This window comes from Colossoma macropomum, unplaced genomic scaffold (genome assembly GCF_904425465.1).
Source record: "Colossoma macropomum unplaced genomic scaffold, Colossoma_macropomum, whole genome shotgun sequence".
NCBI classification, from domain to species: domain Eukaryota; kingdom Metazoa; phylum Chordata; class Actinopteri; order Characiformes; family Serrasalmidae; genus Colossoma; species Colossoma macropomum.
The window spans coordinates 10,331,353-10,358,847 of NW_023494787.1; the positions used below are offsets into that span (position 1 = coordinate 10,331,353).

Below are 27,495 nucleotides of genomic sequence, written 5' to 3' on the forward strand. Positions count from 1 at the left end.
TACAACAGCATACTTATTGATACAGTGATGGCTGTATATTTATGAATCCACTTTTACATATGGCATAAATGCATGATTGATGAGTGAGTGTGATTTAATAACATCCAGCATGTTTAAATAGTTTGCTATTTTGCTCTTTTATTTAAAAACAACAAGACATGCCAGGAGAAACTAATGGCAGCAGAGTTAATTCATTATAACTGCAAAGTAATATGAGCATTTACACATAAATGAAGTGAATATCATTGATTAACTGTCATTATTAAGGCATGTATTTTCCTCATTAGCTGTGTAGTCTAGTTAATTTCACTTTCACAGATGATGCTCAGCTTGCAGTAGCAGTGAGTTATTCTTTTGTTGCCGCTATGATAAGCATTTAGTCAATAGCATTTTGGTTACATGTTTATAGTGGTGTTTTGTGTTGTGCTGTTAAATGTTAGCAGATGATGTTACTATGGGACTATTTACACTGTGGAAATAACATGCTATATCAAAGATCAGATCACATTTAATCAACTTAATCGCATGACAGAACAGGTATACACACACTCAGGATGCTTTATGATTGGATTATGACTGGATCACTGAAACCACATTTAGAGGTGGTTGAAGAGAGCTCTTGACCACATTAAACAGAATGGAATGCATTTTTATTATCCATATACAATTACATGAGTGGAAGCGCATCTAGCATATGAGATAATAACTACAGAAAAGCAAAGATGGGGGATACACAACTGAAGTTATCCACAAAACAAGTTCCTTTTTGCACTCTGGGGCATTCAAGCAGAGCTCATATCATAATGAAGGAAAAGTAAACAAAAGTAATATAAGCTGCATTCCAAAGCCTAGGCTGCGTATCTTGACTGCTACATCATAGAAGGCCATTCCAAAGTGAACAACCCTTCAAGTAAAGCCTAGAAATGCAGCCTACATTGTAAGTGATTTTGAGGACACAACTGATGTATCTTTCCAGACCTTCGGTTACCCACAGTTCTCTGTGCACGAACTGCACAAAGAGGGAAAAGAACAGGACCACAAAAATGATGGAAAATGAAGCCATAGGAGCAGAATTCGTTTTAAAAAGCAAGTTATTCACATCCTTGAATTCATCTTTGTTACCTTGCAAAGTGTAAAATGACTGATTAATTAAAGCATTCATCCATATATCGTATAATGTACATATATCATATTTTATTTAGAAGTATTTGTATATGTGTTGTTTATCGTACTACGTAAGAACATCTCCTCCATTTCCGTGAAGAAATGAAAAAGGGCTCCATTTTCTCTCACTGGTTCCCTCACAAGATTTGCACTGCAGGGGCGGGAACTTCCTGGTGACATGACCATGCAGCCTCATTAGTACTGTCCCATTTGTGTGACCAATAGACTAGTAAGGAGAAGTCTTCATAGGACAGTCCTACTGAGGACCCGCCCTACCTTAGCTGCAGCCTGGTTTTGGAAGGCAGCTATAGAAGCGATGTGTGTGTTGCTGTCCTTTTTTCTGCTGAAAAGTAAAATTGGATCTCATCTGGTCAAACCGGGGATGCATTTTAGGTAAAAAGTGTAAATAGAATCTGGCCAAAGTATATCCAGATATGGTCCAGATACAAAACATATATTAAAGAAAGGTGTAAACAGGCTCTTAGATGTATGTGATCTGTGGCACATGTTCGTGAATACTGACCATTACTGGTGCTGCTGCCTTTATAATCACAAATGATTCAAAGTTCACTCCTCTGCCTCCATATTAACTCCAGAGTGAACTACATCTATAATGTAGTAATTCATTGATATGGAATCAACCCTGATTTATTTACGCAGTATATTCATTTTTAGGTAAACATTTACAAAAATTTTTTGCACTTCCAATCATGGGTACAAGCAGGACGTTTGAGGGGGGTCTAGGGGAGTACAGGACAGTCAAACGTTTGGGAACCACTGCTCTAGCTTATAATTGTTGATCAGTTTCTGACCAAAGAGCTGTAGCTCTTCACTGTTTTAGACAGTTTTTGAACACAGAGCTGCACTCTCAACCAGCAATGACTACTATGTCAGTGTCCCTAGCTTAGTCCATCCAAAGATTTTTCAAAAGATGTTTTAACATTTCAAAAATGTTGCCAGTGTTGGCTATGGAAATATAAACATTTGAGAAATGTTGGCAAAACTTTTTGCTGTTTAATTTTAATAGAAAAGATTTTTGTCGATATGTGAAATTTTGGAAACATTTATTTTGGAAAAAAATAACGGAATAACTAATTTAGTGTCATATGACAGATTTCTTTGATGAACCTCTTACAAAAAACACAAACAGCATGGCGGAGAGGAAGAGACAAATACATCATAATAAAGATAAGCAGGTTATGGGGAAGTCTGCAGAGCCAAAGTACACAGGTAAACATTCAGGAAATTAGAGATGGAAATGTGCTAACTTTTTTATTATTACACCAAAACTTATGCAACAGCTATTTTTTTTACAGAAATGATGTCAGCAGTTCTATTGCTGAAAGTCAGTTTGATGGAAACATTGCTTGCAAGTTTATGGAAAATTATGCTGCTTATGACTTGGCTCAGAAGTGGGAAGTCAGAGTTTGGAATGTGTTAGAGGAACAAAGTGATAAAAACATGGATGACTCAATAAAATTGAGTATTCTAAGCATCAATTTATCCAACTAACATTAGCGATATAAGCAGTCAATGGTCAATGTTATAAATTTAACCACCTGCTGTGTCCATACATTGATAGAGCAAAAGGAAATCTGATTTAAAGTAGAAAAATGGCCACCACATTGACTTAACATCATCCGCTGAGCCTGGAGAACACCATTCTGACTTTCCCAGTAGGGATTCCCAGTTGAGGGGGCATTTTGTTAGATTTTTCCTAGTTTGACATGGGAAATTTTGAGTTAAGAGCTTTTGTTGACTGTAGCATTAGCTGCTGCCATGCTGAGAATCATCCATCAGCCAAATATCTGGTCAACAGCAGTGGTCAGAAACTGACTAATGATGAATGCTGTGGAGGGGGGCTGACAGATCAACAGCCTTCAGTCTGTAACTGTACATCTATATAGTGGACCTAATGTAGTTGTAAATAACCAATGAATGGAATTACAAGGCGTTTCTAATAAAAACAAACAGTGTGTTTACTGCATAAAGGTTCCACTATGGTAAGAATTTGTGGCTACAACCTAAAAAGCCTTTCCTGTGATATGCAAACGACTGCTCAATAATTACTATTCAATAATCTGGGCGCGTTTCTTTAAGGCGCTGATGAATTCTGTATTCAGTATTGTGAAATAGAGGGCTCTGATCTTTATGCATGCATTGCCAGGGAGTTCAGCAAGAGGCTGAGTGTTTCTTCTCAGATTATTCAGCAGCGTGACCCAACACAGAGCAGGTCATCACACACATGAGGGCGAGCAAAACTATTCTCTATAAACCTCTGCTGCTGCATTCGGACGTCAGAAATTCACCAAACCATAAAGGCACGTTGGTTGCGTCTGCAAATGCGCCTTCAGAAAGGCAGCAAAGCAAATCTCATTTACTCCAACTGGGCTTATACTCCGAACCCAGCAGCACAGAAATAGTGACACATTGGAAAAGAATGAATAAATGAAATTTGATTATGTGGCTTGAACAATATTTCAGAACTCACATATTTTAATCAAAAGTTCTTGCAACGGTACAATAAGCTCTGCATTCGACTACATGAGCATAATTACTGGAGATTAAACAAAAATCTAAAGTGAATCATTTTTTTAAACATTTCTCTTTGTCTGCTTATTGTTTGATTAATTGCTTGGCATGTTTTCCTTCATTTGTGACAATATTGCAGCATAAGGCAGCTATTAACACAGCATCGCTATGAAGCGCTTTAATGGTGGGGAAACGTCAGGCTTTGTGGAGAGGCTGCAAGCTGGAAAATTGCATCAGAAATCTGTAAACGAGCCGGCAATTATAGACGCCCTGACATTTCCCACGCAAGTGTCTGGAATGCATAATAATCTTAATATTTACATTCATCAGAGTGGTTTTCATTAAAGAGAGACTTTTTTCATAGAGAATTTTCTCTGAAATTTAAAAGAAGAAGACATCTGAAAGTGATATGTGGAACTGGTGGTAATGGCCAGGATTTACTAAGTACTTTTGATTCATTGTTATAAAAAGGTAACCCTTTATTTGGTGTGGTCCTTTGTAGATGATTAATAAATTCTTAATCAGTAATTCCTATCAGTAACACATCAACAACATATTAGTGAAGTAGCAGTAGTGAAGCATCTGAACATACTGAAGTAAATAACCTGTAGATGTTCTGTTGATACATTACTTATATTAAGTAGATGTATTGTTAATATGTTACTTCCATTGCGCAAAACCTAACCTTACCCAACCTTACCAAAACCTAACCCTAGCCCTGGCCCTAATCTTAAAACTACCCTTGACCTTAACCACAACCCAAAACCTAATCCTAACCCTCACCCTGGCCCTAATCCAAACCCGAACCTTAACCACAACCTAAAACCTAATCCTAACCCTCATATCATTGCTGTTGGAAAACGCATCTCCACTTTTTCTGTTTTTTAGTTTTTGACCTAATTTGAAAATGCCTGTTGCCCTTTACACTGTGTGTAAATTTCATGAAGAATGGGCCAAAAGAAACAGCCTGAAATGACTTGGAAAAAACTCTGGTTCCACTGACTTACAGTAGAAGTTAAGTAAGTTTTTTCCTTCTCCTGTAAAGTTATCCTTTTGGAGATATGAGGTTTTCTTCCAACAACAGCAATATGACATGCTTTTGACATGTTACTGAGGGTCCATTGAGTGTTTGTTTCATCTAAACAGGAGCACTCAAAATAGAGTGTCACCCAAATAAATCAGTAAACCTCAGTCATTAAACTTATTTAAAAAATGCAAAATGTACAATTGAGGCCAAAAGTGTACAAACACATAGGCTAAAAACATTGAAAAAATAGCTAAGAGACATTTATTTCAGGTTTTATTTACTACATCAGATTTCCAGTGGGTCAAAGGTTTACATACACTTTGTTAGTACCTTTTAATTGCTTAACTTGAATCAAATTAAATTGTATAACCTGTTCTATCCCCATTTTTGGTATTTATAAATACTTATTCCAACAAATATCAGTGGTCATGGCACTTTATGACATGAAATGATGACAAATGCAGCCTTTATGGGAACATATGCTAATGGTTATTTAAGTTGGTATGGCACTGCCGCTGTACAGTAGAGTGTTACCTAGTTTTGTGTTCTACAGTTTTTTCTGTCACCATATAAAAGAAGCTCCATGCTGCCTTTATTGTTAGATGCACTGTGATAGTTTATGAGTGAGTGTGAGCTCACTTTCTGAACCTATTCACGTTGCTATGGAAATGCTTATCATTATTATTATTCTTATTATAACATCTATAATAAACCACCTACAAGTATATTCCAATTCATTTTCATGTTCCTTGGAATGGTAGTTTGTGACCCAAACAAAATAAAATGCTCTGTACTGATCAAAATGCCAGTGATAAATTAAATAATCACATTATTGATGGAGAAGAATACATTAAAATGCAGAAATGGATGGTTTTTGGCCTGGGCATTAAAGAGGTATGAGTGGTCCACTTGAACGAGCAGAGTGTGTATGTGTCAAAATGTGAGTTATTCACTGATCAGTCCGGTGTTTGTACCGCTAATAAAAGATAAGCTAATGGAAAAGAATTAGCATGCACTGATCATCCTACACAATCATTCTGTCCATCAGAGGACAGGAAGAGAGGGAGGGAGGTGCTAAAAGCTGATGGATCTCAGAGGGTTTAACCTACTTCACAGAATTAACTTCACCTGCCTGAAAATCGTTAGATAAAAGAGCAAGATGTGTCATTACTGTCAGGACACCTGGTAATTATTCCTTGAATCTACCCAAAGCAAGCACTTAAAAAGTCAAAATGACTTTTTTTCTGCATAGAGAGAGAGACTTAGTCCAGTGAAGAAAGCTTAGTCCAGTGCCTATCCATCATTTCCACAGCTGCACAGCCAATTAACACAGCCAATTAACTGCTTGGCGATATGTTAACTCTGTTTAATGCTATTATCAGTGATACTTTCAGAGACTTCAATTTTTTGTCGCATTTATCATAGTACAAAGGATCTGTATGTGGATGTGCAGTGCCGTGAGAGCCAGCAGGAAGGCGAGGCCCGAACCCCATGTGAGGACGAAACCCTGTGAGGTTGGCAGGGAAAGCAGGAGAACTGCGAGGGAGTTGTGGACGGCCCACAAGTCCCGAGCCCCACCTCCTCGGTGCTGCCTCCTGTTCTGCAGCGAGGCCACTAGACTACACCTCACGTTCAACCCAGGCGGCTGAGCTGGGGCACGGGGATGGTGACGGGGAGGCAGAGCGGCGAGCTCTCTGACCCTCTCAGCTCAGGAGCTCACGCTGCCCTTAATGAGAAGCAGCTTGGGTGCCTTTAAAAAGAGGGGAGAGGTTAACAGAGAGGGAGAAGAGGGGCGAGCAGCAGCAGACTGCAGAACTGAAAAGCATGGTTTTGGAGAAAAGTCTAGCTTTAAATCCACTGAGAAGTGGCCATCCTCGGTTTGGTGTGATTTAGTTAGTATTTGGTGTGAGAATATGGCCGCTGCAGACGTCTCTCCAGCCACCAGCGTCCTTCATAAGCCTGGGGAATTGGAGCTTTCTTTCACAAACCCAAGCCTGACTCAAATCTCATGTTTTACGTGAAGCATCAGCCCAAACCCAGCCTCAAACCCATCTCGTGTTTCCTATCACTGTGTGAAAGAAGCTCCGTCTTTATTGTTGGATGCATTGTAATAGGTTCAGAATGAGCATGCATCCGCATTGAGAACATGATCATATCACTATAGAAATGCTTATTATTTGCTTCATCAAAGCAAAAATAAAAGCTGATGGAAGGGGGACTATATTTTTATTGTTTTTTATCATTTTTATTCATATCATTGCTGTGGTGAGAAAACCTCAAACATGGTAAATTTACAGGGAAGGACAAAAATTCTAACTTTGAAAGGAAGTGAATGAAACAAGCTTTTTTCAGAGTAATTTTGGAGCATTTCTCTAGCATTTCTTATTCATCATAAAAGTTATAAAAGTTTAACACAATGTAAAAGCCAGGTGGCATTTTACAAATTATGTAAAACAAAACAAAAAAAAGTAAAAAATGGACATAAAGGCGTTTTTCCTGATAGTGATAATATGTGTCCTTCTTTAAAATGCTAGTTTGTTACACAAACATTAAAATAAAAAACCAATAAGCTTTTTGCTGTTAGAATGTGTTCTTTACATGATAAAGTAAAAGCAGCAACAGCATCAGTAAAAAAGAGGAGTAGGTAACTGCATAAATAGCTGCTTTTTGCCTTTGATTTAAAAGGTCAGAACTGTGCATTAAAATGTTAAACATCTAACCAACTTAAACATTCAGAAGCTTCTTCCTCCCTGCAGTTTCATCAGCAACATTTTGAAGACTTATCAACCATGTTCTTTTCTGTAAGTCTCTTGAATTCCTATCACCCATGTTCATTTCTTTGATTCTCCTCACCCCGCCGCAGGGACGCGGAGAAATAGAGCCAATTAACTTCGGCTTGTGAACATAGCATGACTGACGCTAGCATCTGACAGCCGTCTCCCAGCATTTATTATGAGCCGGACTGATTTATGCTCTGCTGTCGCCATCTTCGGGGCTCCGAGGCCAGGCAGAACTTGGATGGGAGCATAGTGATGGAGTGGCTCCGGCAGTGGAAGAGCTGTGAGCACTATCGATTAGCTGCCTGAGCTAGCGCCTTCGCCCATAAAGATGAGCCTCGAATAAACACAAGCACTCCAGCTCAGGTAATAGGCTGCATTAATTACAGGCTGGTGGCTGTGGTTTATGCTCACTTCACATGCTTATTGGATGGTGCTGTTTACCACTTGTAAAGTTGTAATTACGAAGTCTTTGTGTTCAAGCACTTTGTATTCGGAAAACACACAGCCTATTTAGCAAACGCACTGTTGACTAGGGTGATCTGACAGTTTTATCATCACAGTGGCAACAGTCTTGACTAACAATATCATTTTTACATTGAGACAGTGATCAACAGCTTTGCAGTTAATTGCATGAAGAAAGCCAACCAGTATCAAACCTTTCTGAAAAAGAACAAGTCCAAAATGAGAATCTGAGGAGGAATGAATGCACAAAAGCAATAACTTTGATATCATATCTGTGCCAAAAGTGTCTGTAACTGTAAATTTTATATATATATATATATATATATATATTATATACACACACTAATAAACACTAATAAACTAATAAATATAGTGTATATATATATATATATATATATATATATATATATATATATATATATATACACTAATAAACTAATAAAGTATTTCAAATTATTTATCATTAAGTAATACATTAATGTTACTTTGTAAGATACATATAAACCATTACTTGACTGTGTTTTTTAAATAAATTAAGGTATTTTTGCAGGTCCTAATCTAAAGTCACAGTATTCCACCCTCTTCTGTCTCCTCCCACATAGCCCCACCTAATCATTATTGTTCTCACCTGTGTGTTGTTTGTTACCCCTCTTTCCCCAGGTGGTTTCTGTTCTTATCCTTGGTTACACCACCTCTCATTTTTCAGTTTGCCTTTGTCTGGTGTCATGTATATAATGTTTTGTTTGCAGTGTTTGTTTTTGCCTTAAGTTTAATGAAACTGATCGTCTCACACCTACATCCTTAATGGTGGTCTGTTCTGTCACAAATGGAGGCATCAAGGCAGGATAGACAGGCATTTATTGAGATTGCTAATGAATGAATGTCTCCTATTCTAGTGTATAGACGTGTTTATTAAGGTTGTTTATGGAGTAATATCTGCTATTATGCACTTTCACAAAAAAGGTATTAAACTGGGGCAGTACCCCTCTTGTCACTGGGGTGCTACCCTCTAGGTTATATCTTTAGTACCTTTGGTTAGGGAACATAATTGTACCACAATCCATAGCAGTTATGTCTTTAAAGTTGTATTGACTCTACAAATCCCATCCTGTCTCCACCCTTGATTGTATCATTCTGCTTTAAATTGTTAGGTTAGGAAAAGGTACAAATATGTACTTTTACTCTGGGAAAAAACATATTTAAGGTACACAGTTGGCCCCCTGTTGTACATTTGAAGGTGCATTTATAATATGATGAACAAAAATCTACCTACACAGTATCTTTTTTTCTGACAATTTTGTGAGTGTTTATTGAGGTAGTTTCTGGAAAAATATCCCCTATTCTAATGTGTAGAAGTGTTTATTCTGGTTGTTTATGGACTAATATCTCTTATTCTAGTGGATAAGATTGTTTACTGAGGTGGGTTATGGAGTTAATATCTCCAATTAATGTGTAAAGAAGTTTTTTACATGGCTTATGAGCATGTATTCAAATTGAATTATTTTCACTTTAAATGACAAAAATGTTGCAGATAGTTTACATATAACTTATACATCATTTGCAAAACAAGAAAAATCACTGGACTAAATGTCTTATGAGTCTTAAGAGTCAAGGACTCTTATCTGTACAGCTTGGCTTGTTTTCTTCCACCATAATAAACAGGTAAAGGCCTTTAATATGGTGGAAGAAAAGCTTCAACTTGTTTTATGTCATTTATGTGAAGTTGGAAAAGACATGCAGAGGAAGGTAGCTTCTGGCTACGGGCCGGCACAGTGGGCATCTCAGATAACACAGAGGGGGGAATGAGCTCAGGGTGTGAGGTGCTAGGCCTAGCGTAGCAGCTAGCACAGTGTGATTAGTGAGCATGCTGTGCTATGGCCTGCGGTGAACGGCCTGGTTATATCACTGCTTCCCTGCCTGGTTAACACCCAGCGCCGCTGCGGACGCTTAATGAAACACAAAGCTAACAGTGGGCATACATCAAGGTGATAACTACTCGCTAATTATGCTAACAGTAACAAACGGCAGTGATTTGGTAAAGCGGGGGATAAACGAGACAGTGAGAGAGAGCGAGAGAGAGAGCGAGAGAGAGAGAGAGAGAGAGAGAGAGAGAGAGAGAGAGAGAGGGGGAGTGAGAGAGACAGAGGGAGAGAGAGTGAAAGAGAGCGAGAGAGAGAGAGACAGACAGCAGGCAATGTTTCCCAGTCTGTGCCTTGTCTTTTGAGGCTGATATCAACTCTGAGTGCTAATTATGTACCACCAACAGCGCTAAGCTAAACACACACACACACACACACACACACACACACACACACACACACTCTACACAGTTTGAAAACTATCTTTAGTACACACAGCTCCTCAGTGGGGTTTTTCTTGTTAGAAAAAGCTCAAACTACATGTCTACATAGTGCATTTTCATGTCAGCTTTATTAATGTACAATATAACAGTGTTTCCTAAAGATCTGAAACAAAACTGGGGGGAGCACTGATGAGGCTGAGGGAGGTGATTTGGATATGTGGACATCCAGGGTTGGAGGGGTTACTTTTAAATGTATTCCGGTATAGATTACCGATGACCTGTTAAAAATGTAACCTAATCTAAAGGATTTCCATATGTAACATAATGTAACGAGTAACATTATCTGATAATAATTAAGGTTCAACTTCTGCTACCTTCGGAAAGACCATATGGATTTCACTTTACTAGGGAACACATATTGGGGGTTTATTAAGGTCTTGTTATTTGTTCAAAAAGCCTAAATAAAGCCTACCTCCAAACAGTTTATTCCCAATGCTTAAACTTTATTCATTTTTTTTTTTTTATAGCCAAGAATTTGAGTTAAGCCTTGGGTACACTTTACGACTTTTAAAGTCTATTTATTTATTATAAAAAGACTGAGCATCTCACACCATCTGACTGTTTTTGCAGATATTTTGACTAAAATATTGGGGATCACACACTAAACAATTAGAGATCACACACGATTCAATGCTGAAACGAACGGAACTCACTGAACTTACACAAACTTAAAGTCGAAAAATCAGACATGTCTGATATAGTCCAACTGGTCTGGAACAAGATCAGGAGGTAAACAATCTGAGTCTGCACCCCTCAAAAACTACTCGATTCTCCCTCCAACTGTCGACTCAAACTGACCCAAACTTCTGCAGACTAGACCCAACTACTTGGCCAGACTGAGAATTAGGGCTAAAATCAGGGTAAAAGTCGCGTTGTATAACCCCAGCTTTGGTAACATTGGTTATTTAAGGTAGTTTAATTGGTTTCAATGGTAACAACAACCAAAAGTAGAGAAATTGAACTCTTGTATGGAGGAGGTTTTGTTCTTTGTTTGCCAACAAAACATGATGAATAGGTTTTGAATTTGTGATGCAAATAGATTTATTAAAAATTTCTCATGTTTTTAACCTCTAATCACTACCTAAAACATTTTAGTGCTGGCAAAAAAAAAACTCATAGAGGAAAACTTAAGCAAGGATATCATCATAGGAGAAAATGGTGTAAGCTAAGTAGTCATTCTGTTTTTAAGATGTACATCCTTTGGCCAGCCAAGTGTAGCCAACATGTGGGAAACACTGTATAGTGATTGGAACTACAATATGAAAATGCAATACCAGTGAAATGCAGCAAAAGATACAGATAATATATTTAATGCATACATTTGTCCAAAGCAATAGGGTGAAGGAAGAGACAAGAGATAAAGGACAGAAAAAGAGAGAGAGAGAGAAAGAGAGAGAACTAGATTCAGAAGCCTATAAAAACACAATGAGGAATAAACGACCATATAGAAATCATAAAATTTATGAGGATGCTCAAGCTCCTCCAGTTTCCACAGTACATCAAGTTGATTCCTGATACGAGCCACTAACACTCTCACTGCAGTGGTCTAAAAAACACTTCTTTATAGATCAGCCTATAACACACATGCACAGTGACCTCTATAAAGAAAAATCAGCGAGTGAGTGAATGAAAAATTCACAGCAGGACTTCCACACAGTGCGAGGACAACATATTATGCTGTTTTTTTCCTGTAGATATGGCTTGGCTGTGCTGATACCAGAGGCGCAGAGAGAGATGAACCAATCTCTCAACATCACTCTACCTCAACCCTCCTGCTAGTGCATCACCGATATACATATATTCACTGTCATAAGAAATCCTGTTGCATTCATTTCACATTCATTTGAACAGAAAACTTCCAGTAACTTTCGGAAGTTACAGTTATTTTCAGTGATAACAAAAGCATTCTGTAATTTATACTAATGATTTCTCATTCATAGCTCATTGAAACAAGCAGGAAAATTCTGTGGAGCATGTAGATTCTACACATTCCATCCATATTCAGACCACAAGTTGAAGAGGAGATAATGATCTGATTTGATGAAAACTTGTTGTGTGTACAGCCTTGTTTTTGAGGAGGAAAAGAACTTCTGTTACACTTTTGCCATGTTTTTATCTGTTTTTTTTTCACAAACTGAAAAGTCAGAGGTGCAGATTTGAACCAGTTCATACTGAATGTAATCAAATAAAAACATATCGCTTTTGAAGTGATGATATGTAATAAAAATGTCAGTGATGATATAATAAAAGACACTCTCTCCTTCTCTGTTTCTGTTTTATTACTGTCTCTCTATTTCTTTCTCTTTCTTTCTTTCTTTCTTTCTTTCTTTCTTTCTAATTCTTGGGTGTCCAATCTTACCCACAAAGGGCCGGTGTGGCTGCAGGTTTTTATTCAGCTCTTTGAAGGCTGAGACCAACTGATTACACATGTAGAATCAGGTGTGTTTCAGCTTGTTTGGAATGAAAACCTGCAGCCACACCGGCCCTTTGTAGGTATGATTGGACACCCCTGCTCTAAATCATCAACAGTCTGTGTTGCCTTTTGACATTCGCGGACACATTTAAAGAGTTTTGTTCACATCCAGTAATAGTAGCTGTACATGAAAAACATCACAGTGAAAGAGAGAGAGAGAGAGAGAAAGGAAAAGTGGGAGATAGAGAGCAAGAATAGAGACAGAGAGAGAGTGTATACAAAAGTGTATATATATATATATATATATATATATATATATATATATATACACACACACACACGCACACACATGTACATATACATGTAAAAGCATTCACTATAACTCTATTTATTCTAACTCTATTTATTCTTCTCAAATTGTCATAGGCCAGGTCTGCACTACAAAAAAAGGAAAAAAAAATGTCAAAGACAAAATTGCAAATTGCGAACTATATATATATATATATATATATATATATATATATATGAAGCACTAAGTATAGCTTTATTTACTCTATTTAACAATAACTCCATTAAAAAAAACTTTAATAACTTTCACATAACTCCATTTAACAATACAACTCGATACATACTCAAAATGTTACACATCATACTTAAATTGAGTGTCACAAGCCAAGTCTGCACTACAAAAAAATAGAAAAAAAGAACCTTAGTAAGTAATCATATCAATGCAATTAATCTCATTTTTATTATAAGAATATATGTTTTACAAAGCATTTGTTCATGTGAAGAACAATTACCTTTATCACTCTCACTTATTTTATGTCCTTTACCTTCATTTATAGCACAGAACAAGCCTTGATAAGAGATAATTTCACCTGCTAAGGTTTTATTGCTTGCAGTGGAGAGAATACAGACAAAGAGATAGAGAGAATGTAGGAACAGAGAGAGTGAGAGACAGAGAGAGAACAGAAATAGAGAAACAGAGAGAGAGGGTATGGAAGCACAGAGAGAGAGAGAGAGAGAGAGAGAGGATATAGAAACAGAGAGAGAGTATAGCTACTGAGAGAGAGAGAAGTGCATAGAAACAGAGAGAGAGAGATAAAAAGTGTGACTTGTCTCCTCTCTCAGAGTGCGGTATCTGTAGATAAGGCAGCAGGCTGGTGTGGAGGGTGTAATATTATATTATTGGCTCTCATAAGCTCTCAGCCTCAGCCTTTCCCTCGCTCCTCACCAAACTGCTCACCTAGAACGGCCACAGAGGGATCAGCACTCGCTGCAGGAAAAGCAGCTAACCTGAGCCTCTGACGCTGATGATATTTCTGCACCATGCTCCTTAGAAGCCTTCCAGAGACCATGATAAAAACAGTTTCGCTTAGTGAGATCCTACACTTCACAAAACAGCTTTCATACCAGAAGAATGATTTCCATAAGTCTGAAAAGTTAGGCTGATGTTTAACCCTGTAAGACTAAAGCAGCCACGCCTTTGAATGTTTGACTGTAACTTGGCAGTATCTTGTGATTTCGCTAATGTAGAAATTAGTGGGCAGGCCATCAGATAATCTTAGCCACCTGTTTACTAGTTCAATCAGCAACTGACCTATCCAATCTCTGCATTCTTTCACAGCTTGCCATATATACTAAAATTATGGCAAAAATGGAAAGTGTGAGTTATGGCATCGAGCTATAGTACATTAATAAAGCGAAGCTACTCAGTCACAGCGATGGAGAGAGTGAAATCGTGGTGAAAATCTTTTTTTAATGGAAATTGATAAGCCACACAAAGTGTCTATAAAGTCAGGGGATGATTCAATCACAGATGCTTGCTGTAGGTGTAAGGCAGGGTGAGACCCCATCTATCCTAACAAGGTGATCTTTCACAATTAGCAGTTCAAAAAAATGAACTGTGTGCTTCCCATTAGGTTGAATGGTGTTTCTGCCAGCATCCTGCAAAGCTTGTCCAGGCTGTTGCTATGAAAGATGTTTATAGGTGGAGTATAGAAAGGTTCATTCTTTTTCTTTTACAGAAAGGCACAATGCAGCTACAACAGGAGCACACTGGATTTTATTCATGTTGTTGTTGGACTGTTCACTTTCACATGGTGCTTCTTTCTACTATGTTGATTAGCTGCTAAAATTATCCTAAGGCCAAGACTTGAAATGGTAACCACACATGTGAAGAATGATATATGTCTCCATATTCATGCATTATCCCAAAAATGGCTAAAAATATGAAGAAACATAACTTAGACTAAACAGCCATTGGTCAAACATAACTACCATAACTGCCTTCAAGAAACTCAACTACCTTACCTGCATGCTTTTTAAGAAACTCAACAACCTCCACAGTTCTCAAGAAACTCAACTGCCTGCATAGCCATCAAAAAATCAATCAGAAGAAACATAACTTAGACTAAACAGCCATTGGTCAAACATAACTACCATAACTGCCTTCAAGAAACTCAACTACCTTACCTGCATGCTTTTTAAGAAACTCAACAACCTCCACAGTTCTCAAGAAACTCAACTGCCTGCATAGCCATCAAAAAATTAAACTGCCTACATGGTCATTCAGAAACTCAATGGCTGAGACAGCCTTCAAGAAACTGCCCATACCATCTTCCCGAAACTCGCCTGGCTACACAGTCTTTAACTGCCCACACCATCTGAAAAAAACTAAAATGCATACATAATGTTTAAGGAACTCAACTGTCCAGATGGTCTTCACGGAATTAAACTTCCAACAGAGTACTCAAGGAACTCATCCGCCTACATGGTCTTTAAGAAACTCAACTGCCCACATGATCTTCAAGACACTCAACTGCTCATATGATTTTCAGGAAACTTATTTTTTCGTGTGCAAAAAGTTTGGGCACCCCTGGTCAAAATTTCTGTTACTGTGAATAGTTACTGTGAGTAGAAGATGACCTGATCTCCAAAAGACATAAAGTTAAAGATTAAATATGATTTTCAGAATTTTAGACAAGGTTAGTATATTATTTTTGCTTTCTACAATTTTAGAGTGAAAAAACTTTGGGCACCCCAAGAGATTTCAACCAAGGTCTCGGACCTTAACTAGCATGTTAGGGCTGTGGCTTGTTCACAGTCATGATTAGCAAAGCCAGGTGATGCAAATTTCAAAGTTTTATAAGCACTCTGACTTCTCAAACCTTTTCCCAATAATCTGCAACCATGGGCTAAGCAGGTGGATGACATTTTATTTTGAGTGGTCCTTTTTAGATTAAATAAACACTCAACCGACTTTCACTGACACAACAACATATCAATGATGTAGCAGCAATGAATATATTCAGTAGATTATCAAGTTCATATCTGTAGATGTTAACCAGAGAGGTCACTGAACATGCTGCTGACACCATTCTGTAACTGGACTTCAACTCGATTAGGTTTTGGTTAAGGTGAGAAGGGGTTAGGGTTAGGTTTTGGGTTCATTTGCAGGTTAGGATTAGGATTAGGACCAGGGTGAGGGTTAGGTTTTGGGTTGAGGTTAAGGTTTGGGCCAGGATTAAGGCCAAGGTTAGGGTTATGGTTTGAGTCAGGCTGAGTAAGGTTAGGTTTTGCGTAATGGAAGTAACATATTAAGTCAACTTCATGTAACATATCAACGCTACATCGACTTTATGTAAGTAATGTATCAACAGTACAGTGTCAAGATATTTACCTCAAAGTATTCAGAGGCTTCACCACTGCTACTTCACTGATATGCTGTTGATGTTTTACTGATAACTGAATAAGTGTTACCAGCAGTTTCTCTACAAACTGACACCCACAAAGCAAGAGAAGGCTATAAGAAGATGGTAAAGTGTAGCTATTTCCTCAGTTTGTAATGCTTAATACTTCATAATTAAGAAATGACAGTTAACAGGAACAGTGGAGGCCCAGTTGAGGGCTGGAAGACCAAGAAAACATTCTGAAAGAACTGCTCTAGGATTGCTAGAAAGACAAATCTAAATCCCGGTTTGACTGCAAAGATCTTCATAAAGATTCAGCAGACACTGGAGTGGTGGTGCACTGTTCTACTGTGCAGCGGCACCTGCACAAATATGACTTTCATAAAAGAGTCATCAGAACAAAATCTCTCCTGTGTCCTCACCGTAAAATTCAGCATCAGAAGTTTGCAAAGAAACATCTAAATAAGCCTGATAAATTTTGGAAACAAGTCCTGTATGTATGAAGCTAAAATAGAACTTTCTGGCTGCAATGATCAAAGGTATGTTTGGAGAAAAAAGGAGCAGAATTTCACGAAAAGCACATCTCTCCAACTGATAAGCACAGGGGTAGATCAATCCTTCTTTGGGCTTGGTTTGTAGCCAGTGGCATGAGGAACATTTCAGTTGTAGAGGGAAAAATGGATTCAATTAAATACCAGCAAATTCTGGAAACAAGCATCATACCATCTGCAAAAAAACTGAAGATAAAAAGAGGATGGCTTCTACAACAAGATAATGATCCTAAACACACCTCAGAATGGATTACCTTAAGTGGCACAAGCTGAAGGTTTTGCTATGGCCCTCACAGTCCCCTGACCTAAACATCATCAGAAATCTGTGGATAGACTTCAAAATAGCAGTGCATGCATGATGGCCCAAGAATCTCACAGAACCAGAAGACTTTGGGAAGGAAGAATGGGCGAAAAATCCTGCAAAGTAGGACTGAAAGCATTGACAAGCTGTGTACTCATCAAAGATGGGGTTACTACATACTAACCATGCAGGTTGCCTCAACTTTTGCTTTGGGCCCTTTTCTTTAATTGTTATTTTGAAACAGTAAAATAAGGAGATAAAAAGTAATCATGTCTAAAACATCAAAGAAATGTGTCATTTTTAACTTTGTTCATTTTGGAAATCAGGTTATCTATTACTCACTTAGCTATTCACAGTGACAGAAATTTTGACCTGGGGTCCCCAAACTTGAATGCACCATATGTCCTCTTATTTTAGTTATGCTCCACAAGAGCTCACAGCTATTGTTTCACCAACTTAGAGAATAAACAAGCCACTCTTACTCTTTCACTGTTTTTGTGTCTCTAAATCATCCACAACCTTTCATTGTTGCCTTTTGACATTCGCAGACACATTTTATGAGAGCTGTTAACTTCCAGTGACAGAGCTGTACGTGAAAAGCATCACAGAGAGAGACAGAGAGAGACAGAGAGAGGGGGAAAGAAAGCAAGAGAGATTGATAAAGAAATGAGACTTGCCTCCTCTGTTTGAGAGCTGAAATCAGTAGATAAGATATTTTTACTGTTTTAATCCCCATTCCCCCATAGTGGTCTAGTTATTTTAGTTTTGAGGGGCCAAGGGGCAATGTTTGTGGTGGACAGAGAGCCAAAACAGTATGCAAATAAAGGTAGGTAGGATTTACATCAGTTTTTATAAATATATTTAATAGCATGATACTATATATTGTCACTAAAGGACTTCAGTAATACAATTTTAAAAGACAAATGAGAATTTATGAAGTTATATATATTGTAAAAATATGTTTGCTGTCTCACTTAATGGGTGGGGTTAGGGTAACTTTCTGGCCACATTTTGCTATAGAGGCTGTTTTAACATGGAGAAAAAGCCCATCTATGGACTGAAAACCCTTAGGGCCATCTTACAAAGCATGAGGACTGTGTGGGTAGTTGAGCATGTAAATGTTCAGTTTGATAGGTCTTTTCCTTGTGTGCGTGCAAAAAGCATAATTACAGTGTTCAGGAATCAAGAGTTCTTCAGTGAAGGCAGTGGTTCTATTTAGAAGCATCGTTCTTCAGATTGATGGAGAAAGTGGTGTAGATGGTTCTATGAGGAACTTTTTAAAAACATGGTCCTATATAGCATCAAAAATGGTTCGTCTATAGTTACAAACTTGGTATTGTAACAATAGCAGAACCCTTTTTGGTGCTATATAGGGCAATACTTTTTTAGCACAGCTTCTGAATGGCTTTTAAACTGATACCTTTGGCACCTTCATCACACTATGCTGGACAGACTATGCTGGATACACACACAGACACACACACACACACACACACATACACACACACACACACACACACACACATATATATGTGGTTGGAACATGTAGACAGCCACTGTTACTGTGACTGGACATTGGAAAGTGCATTGACTCTGTGGAAATCATAGGAATTTCATGTTTGGCTTCATGCAAACAATACATTCAATTTTTGACAAAAAATGTCAATGGAGTGTTAAAAATAGTAAATAAACTGTGATATGCTTGTTTTCTTCAACTCATATAACAAATAAAAAATGCACAGCTTTTTATACTGAACAGTTCTTTTTTTAAGGTCATGTTGAAACAAATAAAAGAAGCTCAATTAACCGCACAAAATAATGTAATTGATCACAGTGAACTATTGAAATTGAAAAATGTAGAAATCTGACTTTTTCAGTTCTGTTTGATCAGCAGATGCTGAACTCAAAGCTATCTGAAACAGGAGACAGAATCTTGGAGGGCTTTGCTAAAAGGTCTGCATTGCTTATTTCACCAGGTGGACAGGAAACTTGCTGTCAGGCAGAACTTAGCACAAAACACACCAGTAACAGGTCTTCTGGGTATAAGATGCAGTTAAAAACTCTCTCCAGTATACATTTTAGGTGTTCATTTCACACCGGAGAGTTTGGCACGAGTGCTTGGAGCAAGCGAATCGTCAAACTAATGGGCTGAGATCATATTACACCCTAAGTTTTCTTGAACTGAGTAAAAATACCTAGAAATGAACTCAAATGTCTCACATGCCCATCTCATAGGGGGAAAATATCAGATTTATTGCCTTGTGGCAATAGCATAGCTTCTTCTGTTCCCGTATAATGCCTCTGAAATCTCAGCTAATATCAAGCAATAAATCTTCAGCAGTAACTCCTGGGAAAAACGATGATAACATCATTACGCACCAGTACATTCAGGAGGAAAAAGCCCTGTTTGTTTATCCATGTGTTGAGGGTTTAGAAGAGAGTAAGAGAGCAAGGACTTGTTTTAATTTGAAATGGAGTTGCAACATTGCTTTTCTCTCTCTCTCACTCTCTCTCTCTCTCTCTGTCTATTTTAATTAGTTATGGGTAGAGGCCATCTGTCCTCTCCTGATTGAGTTCAGAGACACCTTTACTCTTTAGAACTCTAGAGTTATTTTTGTCATAACAATTTGCTATGCTATTTAAATGTAATTACATAGTTAATTACATAGGTAGTTTATGTATGTTTTAATGTCAAAAAATGAACAAAACATGAAGAAAATGTTAAAATGTTAAAATGTTAAAACAAGACTGACTTTTAAACAAATTCAAATCATAATACAACTCTTTTTCTACCTACATAAGGGTGGAATGGATTGCAAGTTTAAAACATGAATTTTGTTGAATGTCTCTGCTTGTTTCAATGAGCTATGAGTGAGAAATAATTGGTAACAGTTACATAAACCTTGTTGCACAACTCGTGACAACACATGACATTTGCTGGACAAGTGTTGTCTTGACAGATTTTGTTCAGTAATATAACACTATCATGTTACCATTACCAGTAATTTTCATGACTGATGATAATGTTTGATACGACAGCTTATGTCAGATGCTATTTTGTGCTGTGTACTCTAGTTAGCCAGTGGTAATAGTAACATGACACTGTTATATCACTGGACATTATCAACACTATTTGGCCAAAAGTATGTGGATAGACCTTCTAATTGTTGAGTTCAGCTGTTTCCACCACATACATTGCTAACAGGTATATAAAATTAAGCACATAGCCATGCAATCTTCATACACAAACATTGGCAGCAGAAGAGTCATACAGAAGTGACTGGCCTACTTTGCCAAAAGTAATTTTGTGAAAAATCTGCCCTGGTCAATTGTAAGTGCTATCATTGTAAAAGTGTCTAGGAGCAACAACAGCTCAGCCGTGAAGCGGTACACTATGAAACTCAAAGAGCGGGCCACAGAGTGCTGAAGCATGTAGCATGAAAAAGCTATCCTCTGTTGTATCATTTACTACAGAGTTCTAAACTGCCTCTGGAAGCAACATCAGCACAAGAAATGTGTGCTGGGAACTTCATGAAATGGGTTTCCATGGCTGAGCAGCTGCTAACAAGCCTAAGGTCACTATGTGCAATGCCAAACATTGGCTGGTGTGGTGTAAAGCACACTGCCACTGGACTCTGGAGCAGTGGAACCACGTTTTCTGGAGTAATAGTTCATGCTTCACTATCTGGTAGTCTGATGGACGTAGGAGATGGCTACCTACTGTAAAGCATAGTGCTAACAGTAAAGTTTGGTGAAGGAGGGATAATGGTCTGGAGCTGTTTTTTTTTACAGTTTGGGCTAATAGTTAAGTTAATGCTACAGCATACAAAGACATTTTAGACAGTTATATACTTTCAACTTTGTGGCACCAGTTTCGGAGAAGGCTCTTTCCCTGTACAGCATGACTGTGCACAAATCAAGGTCCATGAAGGCACAAATCTTCTGGAAAGCCCTTCTGAAAGGGTGAACACTGTTATATCCACAAAGTGGGGTGCCAACCTCAAATTCATGCCCTTAATTTTGGAAAGAGATATCCAACAAGCTCATACAGGTGTGATGGTCAGGTGTCCACATACCTTTGGCCATTCTCCTACATGTTTATGGCATAGTTATGTCAATGTTATGTAGCAGGTGTTCGAGTAAAGTTACCAAATAATTTATTCAAAATTACAACATGCTTCTGTTATGATAATGTAAACTGTGACTAAGGGATCAAATAAGCTCTAATAAGCCATAAGTGTTCCAATAAGCTCATAGATTTGGTCTATATAAGGTGCTACTTCTGTCTGTCTGTCTCTCTGTCTGTCTGTAATGGACTTTGGATAAAAGAGATGTCTGTACAATCACAGTGCTGTCTGCAATCTCGCACCCATGCTGGGTCAAACTCAGACATAATGCAGCTGATCAAAGCAGGCCGGAAGGTGTGAAAGACGGTGAAATTAGACCTCAGAAAGCTCAGCCAGGCCGAATGGAGCCTGGAAAATGATGTCTACGGCTGCAGCAGGGTTTCAGACAGAGGAAAGCTAGACTATAGTGCACTTTACAATGCCAGAGGGTGTAAATGAATGGTAAACACCTGTATAAAAAAGATGATAGTGGGCAGCTAATGATCTCCAGCAGGGACTGGCATTATGAAAACCCCATATTAGCAATCAGAAACTGTTGGGTATGACATTTGGTGGAGCAAGAGCAAAGTCGGTTGACTGTGACGCAGTGTTTGTAGTTTTGACACTGTACTCAAGCACATTGGATTACAAATAAAACAATGTTAAATAGAAACTTTTAATAATAATTCACAAACTTAGATTTGAGAGTTGGGAGTGACTGCCCAGCTAGTTAGCTAGCTAGATAATTAGCCAGAGTTTGTGTGTGACAGGACATTAATATTACGCTAGCCATCTGTAGTTGTAGTTTACAAGTAGACTGAATGAACTGGCTAACTTAGCTAGCTAGCAAATCAAAGACCTCATAGGCTCTGAATTTTAGCCCTGTGGTTCCCGCCCTTTTACCCAAACAATCTGTGTAGTTCAATGCATGTCTCTGCATCTAGTTCAAGCATCTTCCTGTTTTTTATCATGCACCTTTTTTTATCACCCACCACTTTGCATTTTTTGGAGATTTTCTGCATCTTTCTGTTTAGCTATAGCTAGCTGTCATGGTTTCCCTCTCCCCTTTGTCATTATGCCCTGTCCTGGAGTTGACGGCATTTGCACTGTGGACACAGTGGGCCTCCAATGTTTCTATATATGTGCTCTCCAGTATTCGCCTAGCACATGCCTTTTGTCTGGGGTTGTCTCCTTTCATTTAAGGGACTACATTAGAAATGACAATGCAGCACATGTGCCGAGTGAAGACTTTAACCCCTTAAATGGCCAGGGCCTACCGGCGGGCCCAAAGTTTCATCACACACTTCTTTCACCTAAGAATAGCTTAGCTACTTTGCATTGAAGTCCCTGTAGTTAATGAATAATAAGGCTTAGTATGAAATAAACCTGGGGTTAATGCAATTTCTCAGTCTCTCAGTGGCCCACACACATAATAGAGGCCAGTCCATCCCTGCCTTTAATCCCATTAAACCGAATGCCTTGTTGGTGACACATTCTGAAAATTTGGCGATGTCCCATTTAACTCATTAAAATATGCCACTGGAGCAGAAACAATGAGCGCATGACCATGTTTGGCAAGGTAAAAAATGTAAGCTCTATTCTGCCTTGTGACACAAGTACATTTCTGAACGTTTGCTTTGTCAGATCATGTTCCTCAACATCAACATAAACAAAAGAATTGAGGAATCATATTATTAATGGAAAACAATATATTACACAGCAGATCTTCAATGGTTTATATAGGTTTGTGTTGGTCCTAAAAGGTTAAACCAGTGAGAAGCAGCAAGGTTGATGCATTTAGACTCTAGCGGGTCTCGACGGACTCTGGTCTAATCACACACACACACATACCAGCACACACATACACATATACCCACACACACACACACATATAAGCACAGTGTGAGCAGAGGGGAGGTGTAATTGTCCTAAAATGATAAGGGGCTTCTTCATGGCCCTCAGAAAAAGAAAAACGAAGAGATAAAGTGAAGAACCAGAGCACATCATGAATACATACCAAAGTCAGCTCAGTCTCCTCAGACAAACTCATTTAAACTCGCCTATTTACCAGAAATGTGTGATCAAGCACTGGGCTTTAGCCTGTTTTACACACTATTTTTCTTCTTTTATATCAAGCAAATTGAATATTTGTGTTCAGTACCTGCCATAACTAAAAAGCTTAGATCATTGAGTGTGTAATATATCACCAGTCAAAAATATAAAGATTCTCCCAGTCAGCCACTTTCATGCTTACGCTGCATTTACATTACAGTGAAGCAAGACGATTCTCGCTTCACCTCTCATTCATTTCTTTGGAGACAGGTAGCAGTTGTGCATGGGGGATTGTGTGGAGCAGCAGTGGCACAGAGGAAGAGAGAGAGAGAAAGAGGGAGAGCTACAAAGTTAACATTTTCTCAACTTTATGCAAATAAGAAGCGAGTTTTGCACGGTAACAGCCAACCAGATTGGTCAAATGTGTTACGTCCACATTCAAACTACACGCTGAGCTCAGTGTTGATGGAAGATGGGAGAGAAATTAGCAGGAGACATTTGCATTGGTTTACATTTTGTAAAAAAAATTATTAGACCTTCTCTCTTCTGCATTTACATAAACATATTTAACACATTGGTGACTGTAAGTAGAACAGGAGATAAATTATTACTGTTTGAATTTGACAAAAAGTCATGTTTGCAGATTTGATTGGCGGAGAGAAATACATGAGTTTGTCTTAATCCTGTGCCTCATGACCCCCAGAACTGCACAGTCTAACTCTTCCATGCCCCAACACACCTGATTCAGCTTATTAGGGGTATAATGATCAGTTGATGAGCTGGATCAGGTGTGTTAAATCATGAAATCTTTGAAACACTGCTTTATATCGCTGCTGTTGGAACAAAACCTCGTATCTCCAAAATGACAAATTTACAGGACAAGAAAAAAAAACTTACTTTACTTTTAATGTAAGTAAAAAGAACTTTTTTCCAAGTCATTTGGGCTGTTTCTGATGTTCCATTCATCATGAAATTTACACACAATATAAAGGGCAACAGGCATTTTCAAATTATGTCAAAAACAGAAACGACAAAAATGGAGATGCAAGGTTTTGTTCCGACAGCAGTGATATGTTTGCCGCATACTGAAATGCATGCAGACTGAAAGCTGTTGATAAGGTAAAATAAATGCCAATTGTATTTCTTTATTAATCTACACTATTGAGCAAAAGTCAGAGACAACTTTCATTTATTTAATTTCTAGTCAAACTGTCTTTTTTAGCATCAGGGGAAAAGGGAAAACATGTTTAACAGAAAGTTAGACAGATGCGTCAACAACTAAATATAATCATGTAATTAAAATATTTGGCTTCCTCAGCTTTGTCTTTATTAAAGCTTCTGTTCTTTCTGGGAGATTTGCTTTGAATTTTTTTGAAGAAATCTTCAGCGAGATTCTTTCACACTTTCAAAGTTCAAGTCTTGGAAGCTGGTTGCATTTTCTGCTTCTCATGACCCGAGTAATTCCAAGCAAGGATGGACAGAAACACCTGTATATTTTTTCAGATCTGATCCAAGTGTGGAGCTTGATTTTCTCCTCTCTCTCAAAGATGAAAGCTTTAAGTACTGTTTAACTGGTGGTGAACTTTTGGTGGTCATACACAATTGCTAATCGTCCAAATGTCTTAATAATTGTTTAAGCTCCAGTTTTAGGAGAGGTCTGTTTTTTCTCATATTGTCTGTCGACTTTCTGGTTTCTTATTCAAATGGATTATCTGGTAACACTTTATTTGGTGTGGTCCTTTGTAGATGATTAATAAACTTCTACTAGAGTATCAGTAACACATCAACAACATATCAGTGAAGTAGCAGTAGTGAAGCATCTAAATACATTGTAGTAAATATCTTGTAGATGTTCTGTTGATACATTACTTACATTAAGTAGATGTATTGTTACTTCCATTCTGCAAAACCTAACATTACCCAACCTTACCCAACACCTACCCCTAGCCCTGGCCTTAATCCTAACCCTAACCTTAACTTCAACCTCAACCCAAAACCCAATCCTAACCCTGATATGTTTTTGACATATTACTGAAAGTCTGTTAAATGTGAAGACCACTCAAAATAAAGTATCACTGATTTTCTTTTATATAATCCCAGAAATATGAATGCCTTGTACTTCATGGCAGTTTGACTGGAAATAAATGAAGGGTGGTCTCTGACTTCTTCACAGTATTATGTGTAAACCCTTATGTAATTTTGTAATTATATTTAAAATGTTTAACAAAATGATGATAGCTTATCTAAAGCTACCTAGAGTCTAAGTAGACAGCAGCTGGGGGGAAAGAGAAGAAGCAGACAGGCTTCACTGCAACTAGGCATACTAATCACCTCTGCCTTGTTTGTTCGATTGTGTTTACACACACTGTTATCCAAACAGCGGGATTTCATTAAGACCACAGCTCAGCAAATGTGTTGCACTGTTTATTTGAAAGTGTGCTGTTGGAAAAAGGAAAACGTTTGACGCCTCCTCTGTGCTGTGGAGGATGTGTTTATCTCAGCTGAATGAGAATTATGTAAAGCATTAAGCAAACGCTCCTCATCTGAGGGGGTTTGAACGAAATGTAGACAGAAAAAAATGAAATATTTAAATGTCACAAGAATCTCACTGAGAATCACACCAAACTGAGTTTCTTGGCAACGGTGGTCACCATGATGACTGAGTTACAAACTCTTATATAACTCTCACCCTCACATGCTCTCTTTCTCTCACTCTCTGTCTTTTTTTCTTTTTCATTACTTTATTGTGAAGCTTGTAACACTGCATGTGCCACTCATCATCAACTCTTAAACGTCTAGAGATACTGCTGTTTTCATCTGCCTTCAATTTACATTACATGTTTTTAAATTCAATTATGTAGTCACAAAATTAATTACATACTTATTTAATTCTGTATCAACAATATGAACAATAAGAGTGAACACCTTTGACTTTTTACCATCTTTTTTACTGTTAAACAATAAATAAACCATTACAGAATTGTAAATTAATTGTAAATTAAATAAATACTTTCACCCTTTAATGGCCAGGACCTGTTGGTGGGTTCAAAGTTTCTAACCTATAAATAGTCAAATTACATTGTAGCCTATGCAGTTACTGAAAAATAAGCCTTGGAATGTACTAAGGCTAGAATTTTAGGAAGTTAGAGCATGATAAAATATCAATATCAATTGCAGTAAGTACATGTTCATAAAGCATTTGTGGCATCTTCATAAACTGTACCATACCACTCCAAAACAGTTGTACAAATATATGTTCTCATTCTTAATACTGGCAATTTCTTCTGCCAGAGAAGTAGTTCCATCAGCTTATAGTGGAATGTACACTACATGACCAAAAGTCTATCATACCTATTTTTGCTTATTGGACAACTCATTCAAAAACCATGGCCATTAATATGGAGTTCGTCCCCCCCTTTGCGGCTATAACAACCTCCACTCTTCTGAGAAGGTTTTCCACAAGATTTTGGAGTGTGTCTGTAGGAGTTCAGTCAAAGTGCATTTGTGAGGTCAGGCACAGAAGGCCTGCCTCGCAATCAACACCCCATAGGTGTTTGTGGGGTTGCGGTCAGGGCTTTGTGCAGGCCACTGGAGTTCCTCCACACCAAACTCATCAAACTATGTCCTTAAGGACCTCACTTTGTGCTCAGGGGCACATTCCTGCTGGAAGAGGCAAGGGCCTTCCCCAAACCGTTGCCACAAATTTGGAAGCATATAATTGTCTTTGTATGTTGGAGCATTAACAATACCTCTCATTCGAACTAAACCCTGAAAAACAGACTCAGAACATTATCACTTCTCTACCAAACTTTATTGTTATGCATACCAGTAGTTAGCCCTCTCCTGGCATCTGCCAATCACAGATTCGTTCATCACTTCAGAGAGCATGTTTCCACTGCTCTAGAGTCCAGTGGTGGCATACTTTACACCACTCCAGCCAATGTCTTGGCATTGTGCATAGGGATCTCAGGGTTTTGTGCAGGCTCGGCCTTCGTGAAGCTCCAGACAGTTTTGTGGTTGTGTTGCTTCCAAAGGCAGGTTTGGAAAACTAGA

At 38.1% G+C, this 27,495-nt stretch overlaps 1 protein-coding gene across 4 annotated transcripts in view; it reads right to left on the reverse strand.

Annotated features, from left to right (window-relative positions):
* Positions 1 to 27,495, reverse strand: part of LOC118805344 (protein shisa-6-like) — a 158,361-nt gene that overhangs the window by 45,951 nt on the left and 84,915 nt on the right. Inside the window, exons 4-5 of one of the 4 annotated variants that reach the window (XM_036566076.1) lie at positions 25,165 to 25,180; positions 20,557 to 20,572 (exon numbers count right to left, since the gene is read on the reverse strand). The exons of the other annotated variants lie outside the window; for them this stretch is intronic. Coding sequence (XP_036421969.1) covers positions 20,557 to 20,572; positions 25,165 to 25,180 — 32 coding nt within the window. The remainder of the gene's footprint in view (positions 1 to 20,556; positions 20,573 to 25,164; positions 25,181 to 27,495) is intronic. 4 annotated transcript variants of the gene reach the window in all.